This window comes from Hyposmocoma kahamanoa, unplaced genomic scaffold, assembly GCF_003589595.1.
Source record: "Hyposmocoma kahamanoa isolate Upper Pololo Valley unplaced genomic scaffold, ASM358959v1 217, whole genome shotgun sequence".
Taxonomy (NCBI): domain Eukaryota; kingdom Metazoa; phylum Arthropoda; class Insecta; order Lepidoptera; family Cosmopterigidae; genus Hyposmocoma; species Hyposmocoma kahamanoa.
This window is the reverse complement of record NW_020653738.1, coordinates 284,813-296,369: the sequence shown is the minus strand read 5'-3', so window position 1 is coordinate 296,369 and position 11,557 is coordinate 284,813. Positions and strand designations below refer to the sequence as shown.

The 11,557-nt window shown below is 38.9% G+C and overlaps 1 protein-coding gene across 2 annotated transcripts in view; it reads right to left on the bottom strand.

Moving 5' to 3' along the window:
* Positions 1–11,557, bottom strand: part of LOC113227802 (ABC transporter G family member 23) — a 148,498-nt gene that overhangs the window by 51,942 nt on the left and 84,999 nt on the right. For both annotated transcript variants that reach the window (XM_026460823.1, XM_026460824.1), the window contains exon 2: positions 121–217. In XM_026460823.1, the coding sequence (XP_026316608.1) occupies positions 121–217 (97 nt within the window). The remainder of the gene's footprint in view (positions 1–120; positions 218–11,557) is intronic.

Sequence of the window (11,557 nt, the reverse complement as noted above, 5' to 3'; positions counted from 1 at the left end):
AAGAAATGTTTTAGTGAAGCATCGGTTACTTCTCTCGTATAGCAGACGTCCATACTCAGTCTATAGTAATATGTAGGTAAACTTATAAATATGTGAATTAGCTTAAGCTAATATACTGACCGTGCTGTCTTGTTTATCGAAAGGCGTGAGTGAGAACTGTATCTGGCTAATTTTGGACTCCTTCTCGTCGCCCATCGGCGACGGAGGCGTGGCCTCTCTGTAACACACAAAAACACACTTTTAATATCACAGTAATATTCTTTACAATTTCAAATAGATTTCAACATCAGGTAACGCATGAAAAGGTTGGTTACACCAGTATAGTGTTAAGTGTTAATGCATCGTACAACACATCTTATTTTTGAAGAAAGGTTTCATATTTTCAGCTTAAGTCATTGTCCGCCATGACTTTTTCAGAACTTGTCAACCTAGACGTATTGCAATTAAACATTGACAGATGTACTTAGAAATTAAGTTCGTAAGTACATGCCACACAGAGATTCGACCCTTTGACCTCTTCATCAAAAAGCAATCGTACTTCCTCTTAGCTATTGCGTTTTATACGAATAATATTTACATTTACATGGCGATAAATGAGGAAAAAATATGTTAATTGCAAATTGTTGAGAAAATGCATAAATAATGTTGAGCTCAGGGGACTTAATAATTAACGAAAACAGTTTTTAATCACCAGGTTTTAATGACACTAACTGAAAGGTCAGAAGATGGAAATCTGCTGCACGACAACACACCGAGCGCGAGGCGGGACGCGCGCACGCGCTCGGTGTGTTATCGACCATATAAATACACGGACACGCCCGCCTGGGTCACTACCCGACCTGCGCCCAACCCGCACCCGCTCTATGTGTGTTTCACGCTTTGAATTGTCCGTACGTTGTTCACTCTTCCCTGGATTGAATTATGTAACTAATGATATTTATAGCACCGACAATACCAATTTTGAGGTAGTTGTAGCGATTGTTCTTTTTATAGTTATTAATTCCTGTCGCTTCTCGAATGGTTTGTCGTCCTCAAGGAATCTCAATGGAAATGTCAAGAGAATAATATATATAATATAATTTTTAGTCAAATTGAAGGCCATAAGACTTATTAATTTACGTCTCAGAGTGACAGGCGCAGTGGGAGTGACTCACAGATCTTTGCGACAAGATAGTCGCTTACCACCAATACCACCAGCCACACGACTTACTCGTCTCAACACTTGGTATCGTAAAAGAAAAATAATAATTATAATAACTACTGTGTGACTTTAAGTGACTGTAGTGTTCGGGATGTCATTTTATAATGTATTTTTGTGCTCTGTGTACTCGGATCAAGACTGATATTTGATTTGAATTAATCGATGTTTTGAATCAATAAAATTACTTGTTCGTATCTCTTGAATAAAAAAAAGTAAACTGCTTAAAGCTTGAATTGAAATGTTGCAACTTAATTATGAGTTAGTCACCATCGAGTCATGTTGGTTAAACCGTCGGACCTGAGGTCAATTTTGCGTGGTCGGAACCAGTTACTTTCAATAGGAAAATTTTGACTTCGTATGTTGTTTTAGACTGCGTTTGTTGTATACGGGAAATTATTATCATATGTTTTTATAGCCACTAATTACGAGCAAAGTCTGCGACCTTAGAAGCAGACAATGATGTTATGTTATTTAGAAAACGTTGATTCATTTACTTGGCGAGATGCATTATAAAATGTTGAATGTTCTCAATTGAATGCGGCAAAACGATAAAAATGGATTACCTAAGACACTCAAGGCAACGAGATGAAATATTGCACAAGATTTTCTATTAGCAATTATAACTTTTATTTAATCGATCTCAAAAGTTTGTGGAGTTACACTTATTTGCCAAGCGTATTTGTAGGTGAAATCGAATAAACCGAATTCATCCCCTAATTTGCCACCCTTAGAGCGATTGCGCACTACGTTCGATTCGTGTCAGTTCCGAATCCGGGAAATGACGGTCCGAAATGTCACAGTGGTGTATTTTATCGTCTCTAGGTATACAAGCGATACCGCAGCCCTCAACGACATCATCCGTCGGGCCTTAGCCACGGTTAACGTGTCTGCTATACTCAAGCCAAGCGGCATGTCGCGAACGGATGGCAAACGCGGACGGAATGACTCTCATTTCTTGCAGCATAGGCTGGGCACTGGTGTGGGACGCCATATGTGTCGACACACTTGCCTCATCTCATCTCCAGCATACCAGAGAGAGGGCTGCTTTCGCAGCTGAGCTGGCGGAAAGAATAAAAAGTAATAAGTACCAGGATCTCGGCTTCGACTACCTATTTCCAGCCTTTGGAGTCGAAACTCTTGGCCCGTGAGGTCCCAATGCCCTTCATTTGTAATTTTGTACAGATTATTTAAAAAATTAATAGACTGTCTGGGAATCCCAAGGGCCGGCAGCTACCATAGTATAGCCATGCAAGGAGGAACGCTGCCAGCATCTTGGGTACCTTGCCGCGGAGACCCAATTTTACTCATATAATTTAAAAATCCTAGTTTTACTTCCTAATATTTACGCTTTTATTGTACCTTACCCGTGTATTGTCATAATAATGAATTAATAAGCGATAATAAGCGAGAGGTGAAATATTTTGTTCGAATTTGAATGGGACAACTAAGATACAGCCTTTTCTACAAAAAAGAGTCATCGAAATCGGTTTACGTACGTCGGAGTGATCTCGTAACATAGACAAAAAAATATAGCCGTATTAAGATTATAATACATGCAATAAAATAAAAGAATCGCGAAAAGAGTCGTCGACCACTTTATCTTCGGCCAAAGAACTATAGGCTATTCTAAGAAATCTCTTTGTATATACCTATCTTCATTTTTAATTCAACAGGCACAAGCTATTCCGCATTCAGTCAGCGTAGATGTTTTGACATATCGTCCAATGTCACTGTGGCGAAATTGTCACGATTACGATAAATTACGAGTAGGAACAATTACAAGTATTACTATCTCTTTCTAACTCATCATGACCTTGATAATTGCAATAAGTTATATCGTTGTTACATAATTATTATTTGTGTGAATTTGGACATCGATTATTCGACTTCCTCTTTTTAAGTACTTTTGTACTGAATAATGGAGTGTCTTATTTTTTACTAGTACAAGAATTAATATCTAAAATTCTTGAAATTACTCAACAATATTCGGTCCGTTCTGAATAGATGCAACGTGTGTGTTGTATGTCACTTTAGAAAATCTTTAGTGGACAGCATTGAAAGTCTTCTTTTTTTTTTAATAAACAGATTTGCTCATATCAAAACACCATACGCCTGCTTGTTGTGAATGACATTTTTTTTAATTAGCTCAATATGCCTAGCAAAGCAAATTATTTTACAATAACATCATAATTATATTGTGGCACCTACGCATGTTTAGCGACATTATTAACAACGTATTATAATTAAACATCTCTGTCATAAGTTCCCAATTTTTTTATGGCTTTTATATTTATTAAGGCAGTAGAAAAGAACTAGACACGAAAAGTTCGTTTTAGAAGAATCCTGTAAATGGAATAATGGCCCAAAAATATGCATAAATGTACCTAATCACAAATAACTTTAAAGATTTTTTTTATTCATGATATCCTACTACTATAATTTTCACATAAAGAAATTCGGAAGGTCTGTCTGACTCTATTTGTGGCTCAGTTGACTAAGAATGTCTCGGTATGGCATCAGACACTGATTCAAGTCCGGTAAGATCGAATTTATTATGGAAAATAGTGACAGACGTAACATTAATAAGAGGAATAAAAATAAACTAACTGTGCTTTACAGTGATCTTTACAAAGTTAGAAATTCACTTAAGGGCTTATGTATCAGAATTTGTTATTTAAAACTAAAGAAAACAAAACCTGTATACTAAAGGTTATTATTATACAGCTTCTGCTTATTTGGATGACAAAAATCCGTAGTATTGACCCGTTTAACTCTTGCAGGTTGTATCTATCTGCGATATTTGACATAAATACAGTAAATGATATGATATGTCCATTTGCAAAGAGCAGCTCCTACAGTTTCTTGCTCGTTCTCCTCAGGAGAATCTGCCCTAGGAATGAACAGTAGAGTTTAGTCGATATGACGGTTTCAAGTGTAATTTGCTTACGTATAAAATAAAGATTTTTTTGTATTCAAATGTAAGTGTGCATTTGACCCCCGTCTCACCTGATGGAATGTGACGATGAGGTCGACTATAGAGCATGCACACCTAAATAATGCCTATGCACTCTCGCCTTGAAAAGGTCCAAGTTACAACGTTTAGGGAACAAGTCTGCAGGCAGGGAATTCCACTCCATAACCGTTCGCCATTTCTTTGGAATATCCATAACATAGGGGTGAAACCCAAGCCTAACTACGCCTAGTCCCCCGATGATGGAAAGGGGAAGGTAGAATTAAATCGTGTAATTCCATCGCACACTCTTCGTGATATATCCTGTAAAATACCGATAACCAGGCATCCCTTGGGTGTTCAAGGCTCTGCAGCTTCACCTCTACTAATTTTGAGTCACATATAAGCTTCTTGGCAAGCTCGTCAATTGAATCCAAGGTGGCCAGTTGGTATGTAGCAGACCCATCCCAAAGGTGGCAGCAGTACGACTCCATACATTTGACTTAATTTGAAAGAATTTTTCTTTATATTCGATCTATGTACCAACAATAGGTAATTTGAAGTATTTTATCGCTCAATTGCTACAACGGTTGGCTCGTGTTTTCCGCTTTAACGACATCAAACCAGAATATCAAGTCCTCCATCACTTGTATCAAGTCATTGAAGGAAAATTATCAATATTTCGTGTAATTATCGATATTTAAGTTTGCTTAAACGCGTTTACGCACACTGTATCCGATTCGTATTCAAATCTAGAAAACTCGTACCCACTTTGGATGTCACTAGTGCGTCGCTTGTACTTGCACTTGTATAAAATGATCCCTGTGACATTTCGGACTGTCATTTCTCGGATTCGAAACTTATACGAATCGGACATAGTGCGCAAATGTTTAAAAAAAAGGAAATCTAGACTAAAGTAATAAGAGAGTACCACATTTAAATTAGCACTATTTCTATACAAAAACTCCACTTTGTCATCAACGCCTACAACAACAGATAGTTTACAAGTCTTGCCTAGTTTCGGATACGAGACTTGTTTTAAGTGACGAGATAAACAAGTCGCATACTTGATGGTAAGCAACACGCCTGTCCATAACGGACGCACCATTACCACAGTACCACTTAGACCTTTAAATCACGAAGATCTGAGGGGCATTGACACTAAGCCCGTCACCCTGAGACATAAGTTGACAAGTCCCATGAGACTGAAATTTCACCAGCACCCTTACTCTTTTAAACCAAACCCAGTAATGCTTGGCAGCAGAAATAGGTAAGGTTCCATTCTCGGGTTCCACTCTCGTAGGGTTCGACTCTCGTGGACTTCCGCCTGCAATTTTTTCGATCTCGATGTCAAAGTGGTCTATATTTTGGGCACCATCGAAAAAATTATACATAATAGAGAAATGTCAGCATTTTGAGCGCTCTTTTGCGAGGACCAAATTCATTTATTCTATGTACAGCCTTTAATGTGCAAGTCTCTTGTATCTTTATATACCAATACTTTAGTAAAAAGTGATTTTATAATATTATAATAGCTTATAAAGTTACAACAGACCTCCTAAAACCGGTTTCAATTAATAATTTGAAATTATCTAACGCAATTTTTAGATCGTTATCAAAGTTATTATTTAGTGTTGTTAAACAACATTTGGTGAACTTTTTTATGTTGTTTTATGGATAGTTATTAATATTCGTTTAAATAATAAAATCATGAATTAGGTCCAATCTTGCGATTTTTAACTAATGTTGTTTTGTTTACCAGTTAACTAAACCTAAGTGTTTAATTATTTAACGGAAAGGTGACAAAACTATTGCAATAAAACTTATTTGTAGCAAAAAAGAAACAGCATGGCACAGGTCACTACTAACATTTGAAAACGAACTATTTCCGTTATATATTTTGTTTATACGCGTATAAATACGAACAGTATTTTCATGCTTACCATTTTCGGTCACGGACTGACCGCCGACATGGAGGCGTAAACACTGCATCACCAGTCACAATAACGATAATGATAAGTAACGTTTTGATATTACGATCAAAATTATTATCGGAAGATATTGCTGCTGGTTATTGCTGTGCGGTAATTGAAATAACGGACCGCCCTTTTATGTGACGACTGTGGTAGTTCAGTGGGAGAAAGATTGCTCCTCTATTGGAAGGACAATGGTTCGCATTCCTGTTTTGTACCTATGCCTTTAATTTATAAGTTAAGTACAATTAATTATGTTTACTAGCAATATGTTTGGTGTGTGTCAGCGAGAGAGTTGCGTACCTTGTTTTAGGAAACTGAAGATATTAACCCTACCATCGATGTATATTTACGAGGACTGTGTTTATGTGAAACAAAATCTAAGCAACTTTAAAATAGTCAAAACTAGATAACCTAGACATACAGTAGAACGATGTTCGTATTAGTACTCAAATTATTTAATAAATTACCGGATGCTGTTAAAGAATTAATTGTAGAGCATTGAAAATGAAATTGCTTAATTTGTTAGTTACTCAATTCTACTACAATGCTGATGATGACTTTTTACTTGATATGTATGTCATATTTTTGCCCTCCTATTCTCTGGTTAACTGTATAACTTTAATGCATGCTGAATAAAAAATGAAATAAGAATGGTCTAAAATATTCACATGCTAATTTTGGTGAACTACATTGTTAACTATGTTTTTTTAGCGAATAAATATGTTGTATTCTTGTATTCTAATACCTCTCGCAGATAGAGTATATATATAACCCATTATTCTTTTCTCTGCTTAGCACAAATCTTCTGAACGGTAAGTGTTTAGGCCCAATGGTGAAATAATAGCGAGTGGACTATATATTCACTTGTAAATAGCGTCGCGTGCGGCGGCGACGACAATCGGTTTGTCTCTTCCTTATTTAATTTATTGGCCGTAGCTTGCACGGTGCGCGGGCGATGTTGCTACGTCTGTACAAATCTAGATAACTCGGACCCTCTTCGGATGTCGCTAGTGCATGCTTGTACACCTAGAGGTAAAATTATCCCTGTGACATTTCGGATCGTCAATTCTCGGATTCGAAGCTGATACGAATGGGACGTAGTGCGCAAATGGTCTTAGTCCAATTCAAAGGATTGCACTGGAAACACAAGCACTGGAAATACGACCCTAATGGCAGGGACTTGAGTATGATTTCGAGTGCTTTAAACCATACTAAAATCCTGACTTGAGCATTGAGTAGAGTTCTAGAACACGACCCTTAGTGTTTAATCCATAGACTCCCACGCTGGTCCAATGCGGGTTGGACATTTGACATGTTTCCGAGGATGGTTTACCTTTACCATTACCAACAGGTATTGCTACAAAGTATTAATAAATGTACGTGCTTTAGTAATTGAAGCCACAGGTACAGTCAACAGCACAAGCAATACGTTTTTGTTTAATAGCGCCTCTAGTGCAACGCACCGATATCCGTCAATGTGTAGTTTGGTGTGCTGCCGTCTGTGCATACGTCAATTCAAACGCGATGAAAAATTGATAGGCAATCGTTGCCGTCTTGGGCTACTATAGGAAAGATAGAGCAGTACCCAATCTATTTCTGCCGCCAAGCGGTAATGATGTTCCTGTTTTACAGGCAAATGGGATTTCTCAACTTATGTCTCAGGGTGACGGGGGCAGTTGCAATAGACACCTCTTAGATCTTTGTGATTTAAAGCTCTGCAACTGCTATGGGCAGGCAGGGACGTGTCGTTTACCACCAGGCGCACAACTTGTTAGTTGTTCGTCCCGTCATTTGGTATCATTAAAAAAATATCTCATGACATGTCTCAACGTTATGTTTTATGTAACGTTATACGGCAAAAATAAAAAAGTAACCCATCAGTGTCGGTGTCGCGTGATTCTTCCGCCATGTGTGCTTCCTCCAGCGATTACACGTGGCGTGCTGACGAGTGGCGTGTGCACTCTACTTGTTGTATGATTGTGCAATAGGTGGTTTTCTTGGAATTTAAAATCGGAAACATTCTTGACCATCTTGAGTGAATATCATTACCATCTTGGTTAAATTTTATTCATTCAAGAGACATTGCGACGGAATTGCATGAAGTCATTCCGCCATCTCCTTTTTATCATCGAGGGACAAGACGTTTGTATACACAAGATTCTATAACATTCTGTTCGGTGGGGCACTTGATATCAGGCCTTTCATACACGGTCGTCTATTAATGGTAGATATAAGTTTTTCATGGCTTATCCTGGATTTTCTACTAAAAACTAAAATGATATTAGAAATATGCAAGTAAAACTCCTCCTAGAGCTCCTTGTGAAAGAGTTCGTCCAGGATAGTACTGCCACCTTACCTTTTTCTGCCGCCAAGCAGTAATGCGACCATTACTGTGTTCCGGTTTAGAAGGGTAAGGACGCTGGTGAATTACAGGCGCATGGGATTTGTCAACTTATGTCTCAGGGTGACGGGCACACTGGCAGTGTCAGCTCAGATCTTTGCGATTTAAAGCTCTGAGTGGCAGTGCGCGAAACCGGATCCGTCGCCTAGTTTGCCACCCTTAGAGAGGAAATATTTGCTTCAAATTTAAATGGGACCAATATAGCCCTTCTAACGAAAAAAGGCACAACTATGCGTACTTTATATATGAGGGCAGAATACTGAGGAACCCTATTTCCAACAAAAAATGATTTATCGAAATCGGTTCACAAATGCCCGATGAAATAAAAAAAAAGATAAAACAGTCGAATTGAGAACCTCCTACTTTTTTAAAGTCGGTTAAAAAATACAGCACCTATCGCGAGTTTATTCCTAGTTGATGTCTGCAATTATCCTCTCTGGAAGACGTCTGAAGTAAATAAAGCAGACACTGCATTTTATTATTTCTAAAACAACAAAAGACGAAGCTATGATTGAACACAGCAAACTCCTAACGCGATTAAAACAGTGAAAGCGGTGAATCCGTTTCATTTGCACCGCTCCACTAAACACCGGACAGTTGCTAAATCGGATGTAAACGAACACATTAGTTCAATTTCCAGTTTACTTGCCCTTAAAAACCAAATGGTTATCAGAGTTTGAAAACCTGATTTCTTATTAATTCGTAATTCATTAATTCGTGTTATGTAGTTTTTTGTTATGTCGGCTGTGGGTAACTGGTTCGGTGGCCGAGGCCGAGCATTCTTGAATAATTCTAGTGTGGTTTTAATAAAATACATGTAAAAACAACACAACTAATTGAAAACATATGATAAAAAGTGTCTGAGAATGACAGGTAGGTTTTGATGACGACGACGACGCACGGGTAGACATATCGTTGGAGGATTGTACAAAGGACGTAAGCGACATTTCGAAAAAGTTTTCAAGGGAACATGTTTTAGGTTTTAACGACTATTTTAAAATAATTACGACTTGATTTAAAGTTCAATTTTGAGGTTAAAGAATTGTAGCTTACGCCTTTTCTACAAAACCGCGATACCTTTTTTTAATGGTACCAAGACATAGGAGGAACAAGGCGTGGGCCAGATGACGGCCTCACTCGTCTGGGGGGCGAGTCGGAGGACAACTGAATCTGAAAAAGTCGTGGTGAATGTGCACCGACCCCACGGCGCCGACTCAACCGGCTGGAGGTAAACCTGGGGGTAGGCCCTCTAGTCTGGAGGGAGAGTCCCCACATAACCCCTGAGTCTCCTTGGGGTCAGGGGTATCTATAAAGATTTCCCACCCGTAAAAAAAACAAATATAAGGTGGTACGTGATATAAACAGGCGTCTATAGCAGGTGCAGTGCCATTCAAAGCTTTAAATCGCAAAGATTTGAGGGGCATCGCCCGAGACATAAGAGACATAAGTTGACAAGTCTCATGTGCCTGTAATTTCGCCAGCACCCTTACCCTTTCTAACTGGAATGCAGTAATGCTCACATTACTGCACGGCCGCAGAAATAGGTAAGGTGGCAGTACTTGCCTGGACGACCTCTTTCACAAGATGCTCTACAGCTAGTAAATGGGAGTTCTCGTAGCAGAGTACTCTGCTACGAGAACCCCCATTTACGGTTTACAGGTACCTGTATGCTAACACTTTTGGCTTTTTAACGTTTCTGCAAGCCCAGCAACAGAGCCTGCAGGCTTGGTATTGTTTTGGAGGTGGGTTGCGGTCAAGGTATCGATCATATGGCGTGCAACACTAAAGTAAAGCTCTACGGAATAAGCAACTCGCCGTCTGGACGTTTGCTATTAGCTTGGGCTATGCCACTGTCCTGGAACACAGGATATTTACTATGGCTAAGCTGAGACCTTGATAGCCAAGAGCGTTAAATTTTTGTCACAACAATGGCGATGTGGACAGAAAACTTCTAGATGTGATATTACACACTACAAAATACTTATTCTTATGCCATACCACAAATCGCGCTGTTGCATGCCGTTCGACCGCCGCGCGCGCACGAAGACCGGACGTCGGCAACGTGTTGCGGCGCAAGGAGACGCCGAGGTCGTAACAGGTCGGTTTACTTTAATGTAACCAAATGGAGACGCGATTTTTTTACCATAAACAATCGTATTTCGATGAAAAGGTTAATTTTAGTAAATTATCTACTTACTGAAGACCGATGCCAAATTTTAAACCTAAATTAGATAACCACTCAACAGCGTTTGAAACATTTCTTATCACACACGCAAACAGTCTATGGTAGCGGTCGAAAAATCGCAGCTCACGAACCACAAAATACCGATATTGATGAAGTATACGAGACACGTACGGATGGGAGAGTTAGAAGGGGTCAATCTCAGAGAATATTGGACTGAGGACGTTTTAAGCAAAAACCAGCTGGAGTACCCTAATTAAGTTAATAACAATGTACCTACCCATACAGTTTGAGTTTTTTTTATGATACCGAGTAAGAGGACGAACAATTCGTGCGCCTGGTATTAAGCGACACGCCTGTCTATAGTAGTTGCAGTGCTACTCAGAGTTTTAAATCGTCATGATCTGAGAGACACCGCCACTGTGCTCGCTAATCTGAAACATAAGTTTACTAGTATGCCTGTAATATCACTAGCACCCTTACCCTTTAAAACCGGAACGCAGTAACGCGTACATTACTGCTTAGTGGCAGAAATAGGCAAGGTGGCAGTACTTCCCTAGACGAACTCTTTCGCAACGAGCTCTACTGCTAATAATAAAAGTTAACAACTCTCAAGTGAATTTTCAATCGCTGTACTGTTGACATTTGACTTTGTGGACAAATAAGTTTGCCGACCGGGCAACAAATATTGTCAGAGATTAAATATGTCACGCACATCAGCGGGGAACCTTTCCAAATAATGGGAGGGCCAATGAGTGGGTAAATAAGATTTATAAAAAAACACTTACCTGCAAATGTTTTTTTTTTATAATATGTTTAAGACTTACAAAGGAATTTCAACGGCACC